We start from the raw sequence: 18,078 nt of genomic DNA on the forward strand, positions 1-18,078 counted from the left end.
AACTACCACTATACCCTAGTAGAATGTTCATATATTATAACTATCACTATACATACCCTAGTAGAATGTACATATATTATAACTACCACTATACCCTAGTAGAATGTACATATATTATAACTACCACTATACATACCCTAGTAGAATGTACATATATGTCGGTATATTTATTTAATCTATACAGTAGTTTTCTCTACATTTCTTTTCTTGGTTACTAAATACTACTTGAGGTCTTCTCAGTCAGTTAGCAGCCGCAGGGCATTTACAGTGACATTATATATAGTATCATTCAACCTTATACAGTTGGGTTGTGATTATCATAATGATATAACCCTCAAATAAGACAGGGGGAAACTATGTTGATGAAATATGACAGGGAGGATGGGAGGGAAAGAGAGAGAGAGAGAGAGATGGAGACATGGTGTTAGGGAGGGAGAGAGAGGAGAAGGAGAGAGAAGAGAGAAGAGAGAAGAGAGAGAGAGAGAGAAGAGAGAAGAGAGAGAGAGGAGAAAGAGAGAGAGAGAGGTAAGACCAGACCAGTTAGTCAGGTTCAGAGAGAGGAGGTAAGACCAGACCAGTTAGTTGGGTTCAGAGAGAGGAGGTAAGACCAGACCAGTTAGTCAGGTTCAGAGAGAGGAGGTAAGACCAGACCAGTTAGTTGGGTTCAGATGACTGTTTAGTTCAGATAGACAGAGTCAGGTTTTAAAACACATCTACTTTATTAACCCTACTGTACCGTGGGTGGGTCATAACCCCTGCCCCCTGACCTTTAACTTTCAGGGTTTTACATATCTATTGGCTGACAACCCATAAGAACCAGTGCTTGACTTGGACTAAAATAGGTGCCAGTACTCATTTTGAGAGCCGGTACTGTTTATATTTAGGTGCAGGAACTCTGCAAAGGTTTAGAGCTAATATTCTGTAAGAGGTGCAGGACGTCAAGCAGTAGAACATCTGAGGTGCCGTTCGGTCCTCGGTTCCGGTGAGCTCCTGCCCAAGTCAAGCAGTAGAACATCTGAGGTGCCGTTTGGTCCTCGGTTCCGGTGAGCTCCTGCCCAAGTCAAGCAGTAGAACATCTGAGGTGCCGTCCGGTCCTCGGTTCCGGTGAGCTCCTGCCCAAGTCAAGCTGTAGAACATCTGAGGTGCCATTCGGTCCTCGGTTCCGGTGAGCTCCTGCCCAAGTCAAGCAGTAGAACATCTGAGGTGCCGTTCGGTCCTCGGTTCCGGTGAGCTCCTGCCCAAGTCAAGCCCTGTGAGACCACATGTCCATGCTGCAGCGTCTTTGTACAAATCAGTTCTGGCAGTTTAGGGAGAGATTCAATCCATAGAGCAGAACATCTGCCTTATAGCGTGATTGAAATTTTAAGGTCATTTCCGGTTTGGCCCACGTATTCAGCGTTTATCGAGAATGCAGTCTTGGCGAACGCGGGAACAGTGCTTTTAAATTTCAGTCGAGCTTTAGTGCAGAATCGGATTGAATCTAGGCCTTAGTCTGCCAGCGATGGCCCGTCCGTCACAACTATGTACAATCTTTGATTTTGTGCTATTTTGGGGAACACACATCTCGTGTTCTTTTCTCCTTTTCACATTAAAGAAACAACAAATGTCCTCCATTCCTTGTTTTGACCTGGTTTGCAGGATAATAAAAGTCCACTTTTGATAATAAAAGTCCCGTGTCTGCCAGTCGTCGGGCAGAAGGCATCAGAAGGATTATGTTCGTGTTATAAAACAGAAAACTTTAGTCAACCTACACAATGGCTATCAGCATGCCTCCAGCCTTTCAGCTAGTAGTGAACAGAACAGAACATAAGGCCAAAGGGTTTATGGGTAGCAGAGAAACAATCATTTTGGACCTCAGACATTAACAGGAGAACGTTTTAACTAACAGGAGAACGTTTTAACTAAGAGAAAGATACACTTTTTGTGTAGAGTTTGTTTCCTGTGTAGTGTAACCATTTAAGATTGAAAAGGTCATTTATACAACAACAACTGGTCTTCAGTATCCCCCGCGTGTGGACGAGTCTTAGAGTCTTCTCTATAAGGGTGGATAGTTGGACTGTTCCATTTCCATGCACATACAGGGGAGAGAAAGCACCTCGTCAATAGTCAGTAGGTCCGATGAGATTTAAGGGCGAGAGGGGTAGTGTGTCCCATGCAGGACAAACAGTAATTCAGTTGTTTGTGTGTGTGTGTATCCATGCCTGTATGTATGTCTATATACATGCTTATTTTGGCTTAACAGGCCTCTTGCTGTGCCACAGGTGTCCTGGTAACGTGAAGGCGTCGACGCTCATAGACATGGTCTTGGACGGGATACAACTGAACTGTTTCCTGTCGGAGCTGTACTTATAGATGGACTCCACCAGGGCGGGGCTTACGACACGCGGGCCCACCCCGGCCAATCGGACGAGCTCGTCAGTCTCGGGGCTCATGGTGTAGACGGCTCGGAACTGACAGTTGGAATCACGGAACAGAATCAGGAAGTGGTTGGCTGGACTCTTCTCCATCTCCTGGTGGGGGGAGAGAAAACAATGTCTGTGTGGATGAAAACTTGTCTTCAGTGTGTGTGTGTGTGTGTGTGTGTGTGTGTGTGTGTGTGTGTGTGTGTGTGTGTGTGTGTGTGTGTGTGCGCCTGTGTGTGTGTGCCTGTGTGCCTGTGTGTGTACTTTTGAGAAGTATTTCAAAGAAAACTCATTTGAAGTCAGGTCTGGTTAGTACTGTGTGTGTATATAGGCCTATGTGGGTTGTGTGAAATACAGTGAGGACTTCCAACCTCCACCATCTTGTTCTTCTGAGTCTCGTTGACCTTGCCAGCCAGACAGCAGCGAGACAGGGCGTTGTGGATGATGAACTTATTGGACTTGAAGCTCGGCTCTTTGAACAGTTTGGGCCCTGGGAAACAAACAAACAAACAAACAAACACACACACACACACACACACGCACGCAAGTTTAGATTTGATTTAGGGTACAACAGTTTTATAACAGGACAATTCTTTGACATCATTCCATTTCCTATCACGTCGTACCGGTGTATTCTGGAATGGAAGGGGAGGAGCCATTGGAGCCGATCTCCCAGTCCTTGTCTCCGTTCTGATTGGCCAGTCGGCTCGGTGACATCAGACGTGAGGGCGAATCAGGGCGGCTGGAAGAAAGGAAGGGTAAGAGTTAGTAGAATACTGAAGGTGTAGTTCTGAAATGTGATTGGTTCATCAGCAGTGTTTCTCTTGTTACGTCACTGACAGTCACTCAATTAGCCATGTCAGCTAGATGTTTTTAGATTGCTAAGTTAGTCTAGCGGCCAGCTATGTAAACTTGTAATCATGGGAGAATTACTGGCCAGGACGTAACAAGAGAAAAACATTGATTATGTTAGGATATCTAAGTTAAACTGACATTTTTTTTTTTATTCTCCACCCATGGCAAAATTTGTAGAATTGCAGGGAATTAGATTTATCATTTAAAAATCTTGGATGGATGTGGTTACGCAGATGCACGAGCAAGTGAGGCCCCTCATGATTTTTTTTTTTTGTGGCCCCCACCCACATTGTGGCCCCCACCCATTCTGTTTTAAATGAATTGTAGTTTTCACTGCTATGGTAGTTGTGAACAGCTCGGGTGGCCTTTTTTTTTTCATTTATTTTTTTACCCTGGATGAATATACCAGAGGGAGAGAGAAAAGGAGAGACAGAGACAGAATGAGAGAGAGAGGGGGAGAGAGAAAGGGAGAGACAGAGACAGAATGAGAGAGAGAGAGAGAGAGAGAGAGAGAGAGAGAGAGAGAAGTAGAAGTGTTACCTGGATGGTTTCTTGCTAGGGTTAGGGACGGTGTTGTCAGGGACGGTGTTGTCAGGGACGGTGTTGTCAGGGACGGGGCTTTCTGAGTCATCAGCCATAGCAGCCAGGTTGAGAGAGGAGTGAGAGTACACCTTAGTCAACTTAGGACCTGGAGAGAGAAAAAGACAGAGGGAGAGATAGGAGAGAGAAGAAGAGAGAGAAAAGAAGGGAGAGAGAGGAGGGAGAGAAGGAGGGAGAGAGATGAGGGAGAGAGAGAAGAAGAGAGATGAGGGAGAGAGAGAAGGAGGGAGAGGAGGGAGAGAGAAGGAGGGAGAGAGATGAGGGAGAGAGAGAAGAAGAGAGAGGAGGGAGAGAGAGAAGGAGGGAGAGAGAGAAGGGAGAGAGAGAGAGAGAGGAGGGAAAGGAGAGAGAGAGAATGAGGGAGAGAGAGAAGAAGAGAGAGAGAAGAAGGGAGAGAGAGGAGGGAGAGAGAGAAGGAGGGAGAGGAGGGAGAGAGAGAAGGGAGAGAGAGAGAGAGAGAGAGAGAGAGAGAGAGAGAGAGAGAGAGAGAGAGAGAGAGAGAAGGGAGAGAGAGAGAGAGGAGGGAAAGGAGAGAGAGAGAATGAGGGAGAGAGAGAAGAAGAGAGAGAGAAGAAGGGAGAGAGAGGAGGGAGAGAGAGAGAGAGAGGAGGGAGAGAGAGAAGGAGGGAGAGAGAGAAGGGAGAGAGAGAGAGAGGAGGGAAAGGAGAGAGAGAGAATGAGGGAGAGAGAGAAGAAGAGAGAGAGAAGAAGGGAGAGAGAGGAGAGAGAGAGAGAGAGAGAGAGAGAGAGAGAGAGAGAGAGAGAGAGAGAGAGAGAGAGAGAGAGAGAGAGAGAGAGAGAGAGAGAGAGAGAGGAGGGAGAGAGAGGGTGTGTACAGTATGTTGATAACTTGTCATTATGCAGAGTAAAGCAGCAGAAGACTAGAGCATCAGAGTGTTGGGCGGGAACAAAAGCCTGAACCCCCCCTCCCCCGTCCCCCCTCCCAGACACTGGAAAGGGGAACAGTAGAGCGTCTGGCTAACACACACACACACCCTATCGTTACAATTCCATTACCCATAGTGCTCTTGGCTGGGCTGCGGGACAGATGTGACTCCTCCCGGGTCATGCTCCGAGGTCGGGGGCGGGACTTCTTGGCGGCGACTCGTCCCTGATTGGTGGGTTTCTGACGCAGCACCTTATCCAGGTCAGACATGATGCGTATCTGCTGGCGGTGGGCGTACTCCTTCCGCGTGAAATCACCACGGCGACTGGGCGTGGTCGGGGGGGTGAGGGAGGGGACACCGGCGGCGGGGGGAGAGGTGCAGGACAGGGGAGGGGTCTGTGGGAGAGAGCCTCTTCGCTCCTCCTCCTCAGAGGGGGGTCTAAAAGAAAGATGGAGGGGAAGTGGGGTTAGTATTATGGTGATGATCTATATGTTTATTTGTTGAGTGGATGATGTCTGTCTGTCTGTCTGTCTGTCTGTCTGTCTGTCTGTGTCTGTGTGTGTGACCTGCTCTCTCTCTCCTGTTCGTTCCACTGTCTCCTCCTCTTCAGTTCCTCTGTTCTTTTCTGCTGTCTCTCCAACAGAGCAGCTCTCCTCTGAGCCATCTCATCTTCACAACGCACCTCCTCCTGCGCACACACACACACACACACACACACACACCAAAAACACACATTGTCATTACTTTATTTGCTACAACTAGAAACACATCATCTTTGATTTCCTGATGAGTCAATAATGAAACGATGAACCTCCATTAATGTTGTCTTATCTACATCTAAGGGCCTAGAGGGCAGAGGGTTAGTTAGTGCTTGTTTCTGGGAGGGACTATTCTCTCTCCGTCTCTCCCTCCGCCAGACTCACCTTGAAGAAGAATCCAACCCCTCCTCTCGTCTCCGGTTCCGTCTGCTCTGTGGGTTCCACTGAGGGTTCTAGGAGTTCTGTGTTCTGTGTCTGTTCTACTCTTGGTTCTACTTGATCCCCCGTAGATTCTCTCAGTTCTCCCGTGGGTTCCGTAGGTTCCAACGTTTCTCCTGTTGGAGGTTCTGTGTGGTCGCTCATGGAGTCAGAGAAGAACTCCTGTCCTTCTGTGTCAGTTGGCTCGTCGCTGCCCCCCTCTGCCCCTCCCAGGGATGACAAGGACACCTCCATCAGGCTGCAACGATTCCCTCCTCCTCCTCTTCCTCCCTCCCCTCCTCCGCAGTAAGCGGCCGACAGCGACAGGGTCTCGCTCTCAAAGGAGCCCTCGGAGGGGGCTCCAGAGCTGCTGCCACCGCCAGAACGGCCTCTCCTGGGCTGGGGAAACACGGGCCGGCCTCCCCCTGACCCCTCCTGCTCCTCCAGCTCCAGGCTGAACTGGGTGGGCGTCTCGCTGGAGCCCGTCTCCGAGGTACTCTCCTCAGGCTGGGGCAGCATGGCGGCAGGGGTGCAGGGGCCCCCGATACGGAAAGAGGAGGAGGTCTGGACCTGGCACTGGCTGGGGGAGACACGTCGCAGGTGGGGGAGGGAGTCCACATGCTGCGGGGGGGTGAGGACACGGGTGGAAGGAGGGAACTTCAACTCAGATGGGCGGGGGTGGGGGTGGGAGGGGCGCGGGTGGTGTTTAGGGCTACGGGGGGAGGAGGAGTGGATCTTAGTGCGTGGGGCAGGGCAGGAGGAGGAGATGGGGGTTTTGGGAGGGGTGGAGGAGAGCTGGGGGAGGGCCCTGCGAGAGGGGGAGGTAGTGGAGGTGGGGGGTTTGGAGCCTGCAGGGATCACCCAAACCTTACTGATGCTCTTGGTCGGGGTTCTAGTCGGACTCTTAGTGGGGGTCCTGGGTGGTGTCCTGGGTGTACTTTTAGGTGTCGTTTTGGGTGTAGTTTTAGGTGTGGTTTTAGGTGTAGTTTTGGGTGTGGTCTTCTTGCCCATTAGCTGTTGTTGTTGTTGGGTCAGTTTCTGCATGTCATTCTGTAGTGACCTCAGAGCCTCACTCAGCTTCAGGACCACCTCATTATACTCCCCAAGAACAGCCCCTCCCCCCGGCTCAGGCCCCTCCCATTTATCCGCCCCTTTCTCGGCCCCCTTCCTCGTATCCATGGAAAACGTCACCTGCTTCTCCAATCGCGCCTGCGGACGGGAGTTCCCTTTGTCTGCCTTATCTTTCTCCTTCCCTTTCTCCTCTTCCTCTTCTCTCTCCTCCTTCTCCTCCTCCTGTTTCAGCTGCTCCTCCATGCGGCTGAGACGCTCCTCCAGAGATATAGGCTCCTCTCCTCCCTCTCCTCTCTTCAGCTGTAGGAAGGCAGTCTTGCCCAGCCTCTGTCTGTGTCTGGTGAATATGGCCTCTATGCGTCTCTTCTGGGCCTCGATGGCTCTGCGTTTCTCCTCCAGGCGGGCCCCCAGCTCCCAGGCCTCTGTACCCGGCTCAGGGTGCTTCCCTCCTGGGCTGGGGGTGGTGTGGGTGGGGGTATGGAGGGTGGGGGTGGTGGGGGTCGGGGTGCTGGCTGACTCCTCTCCCGGTGCGGCCGGCTGTCTCCTTCTGTCCCGCCGCTCGGCGAAGCTCGTCATCCGCGGGCTGCCGCTACTGCCACCGGTGTTGCTGACGCTGCCGTTGCCGTGACGATCGTGGCCAGGGCGGACGTTGCCGGGGGCATTTCTAGGAAGGTCGTCGGAAGCTTCCGATGAGTCCACACTTCCGTCGCGGAGGACCGAGTCATCGTCCCGCGAGCCATCCGATGTCCGTCTCCCCTTCTCCCCCCTCTCCCTGCCTCCCAATCTCCGCTTCTCTCCTCCGCCCCCCTCCCCTCCTATTGGTCGGTAGAGCATTCCGGAGCGGCAGGGGGCGGAGCTGCTGAGCTGGGTCAGGTCGTCTTCAGGAGAATGAAGGAAGAAACCTGCAGGAGCTCCTTCTGGACGCAAGCGTGGCTCTGGCCTTCCTCTTCCTCCTCCTCCTCCTTTCCCTCCTCCACCTCTTTCTCCTCCTCCTCCAGGAGTGTGGATGATCTTGACGGTCGGCAGCTCCCCTAGGGCCGGTGTGTGTGAGTGTGTGTGCGGTCCCCAGGAGGAGCGTTGAGGGACAGAGGCGCTGACCAGGTGACTGAGGTCCTCGGGGGGGCTGTAGGGGACCCGTGTCATCCCCGATGACATCATGCTCGATGAAGTCATCATGGCGGGCACGCCGGTGGTCAGGCTGTTGGTGCTGGCGGAATGCACGGGGTTGCCCATGACAACGTCCACGTCACTGTCCAGACCAAATGGGATACTGAAGGTCACAGCCGAGAGAGGACGACTGGAGAGAGAGAGATGGAGAGGGAGAGAGGGAGGAAGAGAGAGAGATGAGAGGGAGGAAGAGAGAGACAGAGAGGGAGAGAAAGAGGGAGGAAGAGAGAGAGAGAGAGAGAGAGAGAAAGAGGGAGAAAGAGAGAGAGACGGAGAGAGAAAGAGGGAGAAAGAGAGAGAGAAAGAGAGAGAGATATGGAGAGAGATGGAGAGAGAAAGAGGGAGAAAGAGAGAGAGATATAGTGAGAAATGGAGAGAAAGAGGGAGGAAGAGAGAGAGATATGGAGAGAAAGAGGGAGGAAGAGAGAGAGATATGGAGAGAAAGGGGGAGGAAGAGAGAGAGATATGGAGAGAAAGAGGGAGGAAGAGAGAGAGATATGGAGAGAAAGAGGGAGGAAGAGAGAGAGATATGGAGAGAAAGAGGGAGGAAGAGAGAGAGATATGGAGAGAAAGAGGGAGGAAGAGAGAGAGATATGGAGAGAAAGAGGGAGGAAGAGAGAGAGATGGAGAGAAAGAGGGAGGAAGAGAGAGAGATATGGAGAGAAAGAGGGAGGAAGAGAGAGAGATATGGAGAGAAAGAGGGAGGAAGAGAGAGATATGGAGAGAAAGAGGGAGGAAGAGAGAGAGATATGGAGAGAAAGACGGAGGAAGAGAGAGAGATATGGAGAGAAAGAGGGAGGAAGAGAGAGAGATATGGAGAGAAAGAGGGAGGAAGAGAGAGAGATATGGAGAGAAAGAGGGAGGAAGAGAGAGAGATATGGAGAGAAAGAGGGAGGAAGAGAGAGAGATATGGAGAGAAAGAGGGAGGAAGAGAGAGAGATATGGAGAGAAAGAGGGAGGAAGAGAGAGAGATGGAGAGAAAGAGGGAGGAAGAGAGAGAGATATGGAGAGAAAGACGGAGGAAGAGAGAGAGATATGGAGAGAAAGAGGGAGGAAGAGAGAGAGATATGGAGAGAAAGAGGGAGGAAGAGAGAGAGATATGGAGAGAAAGACGGAGGAAGAGAGAGAGATATGGAGAGAAAGAGGGAGGAAGAGAGAGAGATATGGAGAGAAAGAGGGAGGAAGAGAGAGAGATATGGAGAGAAAGAGGGAGGAAGAGAGAGAGATATGGAGAGAAAGAGGGAGGAAGAGAGAGAGAGGTTCAATCAACTGGGAGTTTGGTCCTAAATATATATTTCCACAGGCTGAAACAGCCATCCTACTCACCGGATCTGTTTCTTGGTCCACATGTTCCCTTCTAAATGTGACAGAAAGGGAGATGTAGTCAGGAAGAGATCTCCAACACTTAGACTTCTCACAATTGCATACTCCTCGCGTCCCTTATCCTCGTCGTCTTCTCAAAACCCATTGGATGAGAAAGCCAGGGGTCCCTCCCCTCTGACCTTTACCCTCCAATGGGTTTTGAGAAGTAGACGAGGAGAGAGGACAACGAGGAGTATGCAATTGAGGAAAAGCCCACAGACGCAGAAAGGCAGCTTTAAACTACATTACCCAGAATCCTCATCTCTCTTACCAGGTGACGCAGGAGAGGATATGGGGACAAAGGGCTGTTTGAAGATATAGGAGGGAGAGCCACTGGAACAGAAAACACATTATTATTCACAATGACTCTATCTGTAATATACGCCACGTCTTATTCTGCCACAGATACAATAAACAGGCCATGTGGATGTGTTTCTGTTTGGTTTCTCCTTGGGGTCTCGACCCACAACACATCATGACCAAGACTCCTGAGAACTTCCTGTGTTAGAGACGCCAATGAGATTCAGCATATAACACAGAGTCATAGTAATGGACGTGAAAGAACATGGAAATGCATTGCACTTGATTGCTTGCTGTAGTTTCCCGGTTGCTTTGTCAAACAATAACTACATGTAGAATGAATGTGTGTCCTGAGTTTACCTGTTGCTGTTCCCACTGACAGGACTGGTGCAGTCCAACAACCCTGAGGCATCTGGCACACAGAGAAACCTATTAGTGTTATCAATCATAACGCCAAATAAACAGGTTATACAGCGGTCTAATCTCTCTCTCTCACACACACACACACACACACACACACACACACACACACACACACACACACAGAGAGAGAGAGAGAGGGAGAGCACCCCCCCCACACACACACAGACCTCCCCTACCTGTCAGGTCCAGAGGTAGTAATGGCTTGACAAAGTCAGGTTTATGCACCTCGAACCATCCCAGCAGCTCTGCTATGAAACTCATGATGTTCACCTGAAGGAGAACAGGTCGAATAAACACCTGTAACTTTTCATTAAAAATGTTTACGTTTTTAATTGAACCCTTTTTTTTACAGTAATAATCCAGTAACAAAATTGTATCTGACCATCTGTCGTTTACAGACGGGGAAGTGGTAGGTTAGAGGAGAGGAACAGATGTAGAATCTTCATTTGATCACTCTTTTTGTTGAGGAGAATTTGTAGGGTATTCAATGTTTAAAAAGGCTTCTAAAGGTTGTAATGTCCTTTTAAACATGTCAGACTTGATTTGCCCTAATGAAAAATGTATCAACCCCTGCAAAAAATGTCCATTATATTATAATCCACGTAATAATCCACATTTTCCTATTGCTGCAGGATTATTTTCCTGCTGTAGCAAACTGGCTCAAATTTAGATCCTACATCTGTATAAGTCTATGTTCTGAACAGAGAAAGCTCTATAGAGTTGTACCTACGTGTAGTGTTGTGTAGAGGTCCAGTACTACATCCTGGACAGAGTTGTACCTACGTGTTGTGTAGAGGTCTAGTACTACGTCCTGGACAGAGTTGTACCTACGTGTAGTGTTGTGTAGAGGTCCAGTACTACGTCCTGGACAGAGTTGTACCTACGTGTAGTGTAGTGGAGAGGTCTAGTACTACGTCCTGGACAGAGTTGTACCTACGTGTAGTGTTGTGGAGAGGTCTAGTACTACGTCCTGGACAGAGTTGTACCTACGTGTAGTGTAGTGGAGAGGTCTAGTACTACGTCCTGGACAGAGTTGTACCTACGTGTAGTGTTGTGGAGAGGTCCAGTACTACATCCTGGACAGAGTTGTACCTACGTGTTGTGTAGAGGTCTAGTACTACGTCCTGGACAGAGTTGTACCTACGTGTAGTGTTGTGTAGAGGTCCAGTACTACGTCCTGGACAGAGTTGTACCTACGTGTAGTGTAGTGGAGAGGTCTAGTACTACGTCCTGGACAGAGTTGTACCTACGTGTAGTGTTGTGTAGAGGTCTAGTACTACGTCCTGGACAGAGTTGTACCTACGTGTAGTGTTGTGGAGAGGTCTAGTACTACGTCCTGGACAGAGTTGTACCTACGTGTTGTGGAGAGGTCTAGTACTACGTCCTGGACAGAGTTGTACCTACGTGTAGTGTAGTGGAGAGGTCTAGTACTACGTCCTGGACAGAGTTGTACCTACGTGTAGTGTTGTGGAGAGGTCTAGTACTACGTCCTGGACAGAGTTGTACCTACGTGTAGTGGAGAGGTCTAGTACTACATCCTGGACAGAGTTGTACCTACGTGTAGTGTTGTGGAGAGGTCTAGTACTACGTCCTGGACAGAGTTGTACCTACGTGTAGTGTTGTGGAGAGGTCTAGTACTACGTCCTGGACAGAGTTGTACCTACGTGTAGTGTAGTGGAGAGGTCTAGTACTACGTCCTGGACAGAGTTGTACCTACGTGTAGTGTTGTGGAGAGGTCTAGTACTACGTCCTGGACAGAGTTGTACCTACGTGTAGTGTAGTGGAGAGGTCTAGTACTACGTCCTGGACAGAGTTGTACCTACGTGTAGTGTTGTGGAGAGGTCTAGTACTACGTCCTGGACAGAGTTGTACCTACGTGTAGTGTTGTGGAGAGGTCTGGTACTACGTCCTGGACAGAGTTGTACCTACGTGTAGTGTTGTGGAGAGGTCTGGTACTACGTCCTGGACAGAGTTGTACCTACGTGTAGTGTTGTGGAGAGGTCTAGTACTACGTCCTGGACAGAGTTGTACCTACGTGTAGTGTAGTGGAGAGGTCTAGTACTACGTCCTGGACAGAGTTGTACCTACGTGTAGTGTAGTGGAGAGGTCTAGTACTATGTCCTGGACAGAGTTGTACCTACGTGTTGTGGAGAGGTCTGGTACTACGTCCTGGACAGAGTTGTACCTACGTGTAGTGTTGTGGAGAGGTCTAGTACTACGTCCTGGACAGAGTTGTACCTACGTGTAGTGTTGTGGAGAGGTCTAGTACTACATCCTGGACAGAGTTGTACCTACGTGTAGTGTGGGCGGGGCGTAGAGCAGGTCCTCCAGCTCCAGGTGACAGCACCTCTGTAGACTGGTCTCACTGATCTCTCTGATCAGCTGCAGGTTATACAGACTGTCTGCTACAGACATGGTGTCCTTCAGACACACATCTAGAGGAGAGGGGCACGAGGAGGAGGAGGAGGAAGAGGGGGAGGAAGAGAGGTGGAGGGAGGAGGAGAGGGTGAGGAGGGAGGAGTAGAGGGGGAGGGGGAGGAAGAGAGGGGGAGGGAGAGGAAGGAGGAGGGGGGGGGGGAGAGGGGTAGATATCAGAGGTGTGTGTGTGTGTGTGTGTGTGTGTGTGTGTGTGTGTGTGTGTGTGTGTGTGTGTGTGTGTGTGTGTGTGTGTGTGTGTGTGTGTGTGTGTGTGTGTGAGAGCGTACCTTCCAGTGGCAGGAGGTCAGGACAGTAGTAGTGGAGAACAGCAGCTATAGCACAGCCATTAGACAGATCCCTTACACCAGACACCAGAGGAAAAGTAGGAGTCTGCTTAGACAGAACCTTATCCTTCCTATAACGGATCTGACAGAGAGGGAGGGATGGAGGGAGGGAGGGACAGAGAGAGAGAGAGAGACAGAGACAGAGACATGAGAGAAGGAGAGAGAGAGAAAAAACAACAGTTAACTACCTATTGTTGAATTAGTTAATGAGACCAAAAGGCCCAGAATTACCCCACAATACAGATGACTTTGCCACGACGTTTAGAGAAATGATCAAGACATGTCATAAACTCCACAGCCAGCCAATAATCCACCAACACAGCCGAGAAAAGAAGTCTGACAAACCAAGCACAAGACTTATCGCAGTACAGTACTTTGCTGAGCACACACACACACACACAAGCGCACACGCTGAACAGAGTTAGGGCTCACATGTCAAACGAGACATTGCAATGAAAAGAGGGATGAGAGACAGAAAGAAAGAAACAAAGAAAGGAAGTGCAGAAAAGAGTTGTGATGAAGCAGTGTGAGCTGAGACTATAGCGCTCTCTGGTGGACATGCAGCGGAACAACAGGCAATACAACCACAAGGCACTTGAGTGACTGAACCACTAAGGAGAAAGAAGAAATCAAGTGAGACCAGAAAACGACAAGCTCCTTCCTCTAGAGAACTGTGTTAGCAGACTGAAAAACAACAAGCTCCTTCCTCTAGAGAACTGTGTTAGCAGACTGAAAAACAACTAGCTCCTTCCTCTAGAGAACTGTGTTAGCAGACTGAAAAACAACAAGCTCCTTCCTCTAGAGAACTGTGTTAGCAGACTGAAAAACAACTAGCTCCTTCCTCTAGAGAACTGTGTTAGCAGACTGAAAAACAACCATCTCCTTCCTCTAGAGAACTGTTAGCAGACTGAAAAACAACAAGCTCCTTCCTCTAGAGAACTGTGTTAGCAGACTGAAAAACAACTAGCTCCTTCCTCTAGAGAACTGTGTTAGCAGACTGAAAAACAACTAGCTCCTTCCTCTAGAGAACTGTTAGCAGACTGAAAAACAACTAGCTCCTTCCTCTAGAGAACTGTGTTAGCAGACTGAAAAACAACTAGCTCTTTCCTCTAGAGAACTGTGTTAGCAGACTGAAAAACAACTAGCTCCTTCCTCTAGAGAACTGTGTTAGCAGACTGAAAAACAACCAGCTCCTTCCTCTAGAGAACTGTTAGCAGACTGAAAAACAACCAGCTCCTTCCTCTAGAGAACTGTGTTAGCACACTGAAAAACAACTAGCTCCTTCCTCTAGAGAACTGTGTTAGCAGACTGAAAAACAACTAGCTCCTTCCTCTAGAGAACTGTGTTAGCAGACTGAAAAACAACTAGCTCCTTCCTCTAGAGAACTGTGTTAGCAGACTGAAAAACAACAAGCTCCTTCCTTTAGAGAACTGTTAGCAGACTGAAAAACAACAAGCTCCTTCCTCTAGAGAACTCAGCAGACTGAAAAACAACTATCTCCTTCCTCTAGAGAACTGTGTTAGCAGACTGAAAAACAACCAGCTCCTTCCTCTAGAGAACTGTGTTAGCAGACTGAAAAACAAGCTCCTTCCTCTAGAGAACTGTGTTAGCAGACTGAAAAACAACTAGCTCCTTCCTCTAGAGTACTGTGTTAGCAGACTGAAAAACAACTAGCTCCTTCCTCTAGAGAACTGTTAGCAGACTGAAAAACAACTAGCTCCTTCCTCTAGAGAACTGTTAGCAGACTGAAAAACAACTAGCTCCTTCCTCTAGAGAACTGTTAGCAGACTGAAAAACAACTATCTCCTTCCTCTAGAGAACTGTGTTAGCAGACTGAAAAACAACTAGCTCCTCCCTCTAGAGAACTGTGTTAGCAGACTGAAAAACAACCAGCTCCTTCCTCTAGAGAACTGTGTTAGCAGACTGAAAAACAACAAGCTCCTTCCTCTAGAGAACTGTGTTAGCAGACTGAAAAACAACTAGCTCCTTCCTCTAGAGAACTGTGTTAGCAGACTGAAAAACAACTAGCTCCTTCCTCTAGAGAACTGTGTTAGCACACTGAAAAACAACCATCTCCTTCCTCTAGAGAACTGTGTTAGCAGACTGAAAAACAACAAGCTCCTTCATCTAGAGAACTGTGTTAGCAGACTGAAAAACAACCAGCTCCTTCCTCTAGAGAACCGTGTTAGCAGACTGAAAAACAACTAGCTCCTTCCTCTAGAGAACTGTGTTAGCAGACTGAAAAACAACTAGCTCCTTCCTCTAGAGAACTGTGTTAGCAGACTGAAAAACAACTAGCTCCTTCCTCTAGAGAACTGTGTTAGCAGACTGAAAAACAACTAGCTCCTTCCTCTAGAGAACTGTGTTAGCAGACTGAAAAACAACAAGCTCCTTCCTCTAGAGAAATGTGTTAGCAGACTGAAAAACAACTAGCTCCTTCCTCTAGAAAACTGTGTTAGCAGACTGAAAAACAACTAGCTCCTTCCTCTAGAGAACTGTGTTAGCAGACTGAAAAACAACTAGCTCCTTCCTCTAGAGAACTGTGTTATAAGACTGAAAAACAACAAGCTCCTTCCTTTAGAGAACTGTGTTATCAGACTGAAAAACAACTAGCTCCTTCCTCTAGAGAACTGTGTTAGCAGACTGAAAAACAACTAGCTTCTTCCTCTAGAGAACTGTGTTAGCACACTGAAAAACAACCAGCTCCTTCCTCTAGAGAACTGTGTTAGCAGACTGAAAAACAACAAGCTCCTTCCTCTAGAGAACTGTGTTAGCAGACTGAAAAACAACCAGCTCCTTCCTCTAGAGAACTGTGTTAGCAGACTGAAAAACAACTAGCTCCTTCCTCTAGAGAACTGTGTTAGCAGACTGAAAAACAACTAGCTCCTTCCTCTAGAGAACTGTGTTAGCAGACTGAAAAACAACCAGCTCCTTCTTCTAGAGAACTGTGTTAGCAGACTGAAAACAACAAGCTCCTCCCTCTAGAGAACTGTGTTAGCAGACTGAAAAACAACTAGCTCCTTCCTCTAGAGAACTGTGTTAGCAGACTGAAAAACAACAAGCCTTTTCCTCTAGAGAACTGTGTTAGCACACTGAAAAACAACTAGCTCGTTCCTCTAGAGAACTGTGTTATAAGACTGAAAAACAACAAGCTCCTTCCTTTAGAGAACTGTGTTATCAGACTGAAAAACAACTAGCTCCTTCCTCTAGAGAACTGTGTTAGCAGACTGAAAAACAACAAGCTCCTTCCTCTAGAGAAATGTGTTAGCAGACTGAAAAACAACTAGCTCCTTCCTCTAGAAAACTGTGTTAGCAGACTGAAAAACAACTAGCTCCTTCCTCTAGAGAACTGTGTTAGCAGACTGAAAAACAACTAGCTCCTTCCTCTAGAGAACTGTGTTATAAGACTGAAAAACAACAAGCTCCTTCCTTTAGAGAACTGTGTTATCAGACTGAAAAACAACTAGCTCCTTCCTCTAGAGAACTGTGTTAGCAGACTGAAAAACAACTAGCTTCTTCCTCTAGAGAACTGTGTTAGCACACTGAAAAACAACCAGCTCCTTCCTCTAGAGAACTGTGTTAGCAGACTGAAAAACAACAAGCTCCTTCCTCTAGAGAACTGTGTTAGCAGACTGAAAAACAACCAGCTCCTTCCTCTAGAGAACTGTGTTAGCAGACTGAAAAACAACTAGCTCCTTCCTCTAGAGAACTGTGTTAGCAGACTGAAAAACAACTAGCTCCTTCCTCTAGAGAACTGTGTTAGCAGACTGAAAAACAACTAGCTCCTTCCTCTAGAGAACTGTGTTATAAGACTGAAAAACAACAAGCTCCTTCCTTTAGAGAACTGTGTTATCAGACTGAAAAACAACTAGCTCCTTCCTCTAGAGAACTGTGTTAGCAGACTGAAAAACAACTAGCTTCTTCCTCTAGAGAACTGTGTTAGCACACTGAAAAACAACCAGCTCCTTCCTCTAGAGAACTGTGTTAGCAGACTGAAAAACAACAAGCTCCTTCCTCTAGAGAACTGTGTTAGCAGACTGAAAAACAACCAGCTCCTTCCTCTAGAGAACTGTGTTAGCAGACTGAAAAACAACTAGCTCCTTCCTCTAGAGAACTGTGTTAGCAGACTGAAAAACAACAAGCTCCTTCCTCTAGAGAAATGTGTTAGCAGACTGAAAAACAACTAGCTCCTTCCTCTAGAAAACTGTGTTAGCAGACTGAAAAACAACTAGCTCCTTCCTCTAGAGAACTGTGTTAGCAGACTGAAAAACAACTAGCTCCTTCCTCTAGAGAACTGTGTTATAAGACTGAAAAACAACAAGCTCCTTCCTTTAGAGAACTGTGTTATCAGACTGAAAAACAACTAGCTCCTTCCTCTAGAGAACTGTGTTAGCAGACTGAAAAACAACTAGCTTCTTCCTCTAGAGAACTGTGTTAGCACACTGAAAAACAACCAGCTCCTTCCTCTAGAGAACTGTGTTAGCAGACTGAAAAACAACAAGCTCCTTCCTCTAGAGAACTGTGTTAGCAGACTGAAAAACAACCAGCTCCTTCCTCTAGAGAACTGTGTTAGCAGACTGAAAAACAACTAGCTCCTTCCTCTAGAGAACTGTGTTAGCAGACTGAAAAACAACTAGCTCCTTCCTCTAGAGAACTGTGTTAGCAGACTGAAAAACAACCAGCTCCTTCTTCTAGAGAACTGTGTTAGCAGACTGAAAACAACAAGCTCCTCCCTCTAGAGAACTGTGTTAGCAGACTGAAAAACAACTAGCTCCTTCCTCTAGAGAACTGTGTTAGCAGACTGAAAAACAACAAGCCTTTTCCTCTAGAGAACTGTGTTAGCACACTGAAAAACAACTAGCTCGTTCCTCTAGAGAACTGTGTTATAAGACTGAAAAACAACAAGCTCCTTCCTTTAGAGAACTGTGTTATCAGACTGAAAAACAACTAGCTCCTTCCTCTAGAGAACTGTGTTAGCAGACTGAAAAACAACTAGCTCCTTCCTCTAGAGAACTGTGTTAGCACACTGAAAAACAACCAGCTCCTTCCTCTAGAGAACTGTGTTAGCAGACTGAAAAACAACAAGCTCCTTCCTCTAGAGAACTGTGTTAGCAGACTGAAAAACAACCAGCTCCTTCCTCTAGAGAACTGTGTTAGCAGACTGAAAAACAACTAGCTCCTTCCTCTAGAGAACTGTGTTAGCAGACTGAAAAACAACTAGCTCCTTCCTCTAGAGAACTGTGTTAGCAGACTGAAAAACAACCAGCTCCTTCCTCTAGAGAACTGTGTTAGC

The 18,078-nt window shown here is 47.8% G+C and overlaps 1 protein-coding gene across 3 annotated transcripts in view; it reads right to left on the reverse strand.

The window, feature by feature from the left end:
- Nucleotides 1-700: 700 nt before the first annotated feature.
- The window catches only part of LOC129839633 (calmodulin-regulated spectrin-associated protein 3-like), a 32,613-nt gene continuing 15,235 nt past the window's right edge, over nt 701-18,078 (reverse strand). For all 3 annotated transcript variants that reach the window (XM_055907163.1, XM_055907162.1, XM_055907165.1), the window contains 13 exons: nt 12,729-12,867; nt 12,319-12,458; nt 10,200-10,293; nt 9,961-10,012; nt 9,572-9,633; nt 9,265-9,295; nt 5,668-8,068; nt 5,311-5,432; nt 4,875-5,182; nt 3,798-3,945; nt 3,029-3,144; nt 2,774-2,892; nt 701-2,510 (listed from right to left, as the gene is read on the reverse strand). In XM_055907163.1, coding sequence (XP_055763138.1) covers nt 2,226-2,510; nt 2,774-2,892; nt 3,029-3,144; nt 3,798-3,945; nt 4,875-5,182; nt 5,311-5,432; nt 5,668-8,068; nt 9,265-9,295; nt 9,572-9,633; nt 9,961-10,012; nt 10,200-10,293; nt 12,319-12,458; nt 12,729-12,867 — 4,017 coding nt within the window. In that variant the 3' untranslated portion in view covers nt 701-2,225. The remainder of the gene's footprint in view (nt 2,511-2,773; nt 2,893-3,028; nt 3,145-3,797; nt 3,946-4,874; nt 5,183-5,310; nt 5,433-5,667; nt 8,069-9,264; nt 9,296-9,571; nt 9,634-9,960; nt 10,013-10,199; nt 10,294-12,318; nt 12,459-12,728; nt 12,868-18,078) is intronic.

The sequence above is a fragment of the Salvelinus fontinalis genome, chromosome 40 (genome assembly GCF_029448725.1).
Source record: "Salvelinus fontinalis isolate EN_2023a chromosome 40, ASM2944872v1, whole genome shotgun sequence".
Lineage (NCBI taxonomy): Eukaryota > Metazoa > Chordata > Actinopteri > Salmoniformes > Salmonidae > Salvelinus > Salvelinus fontinalis.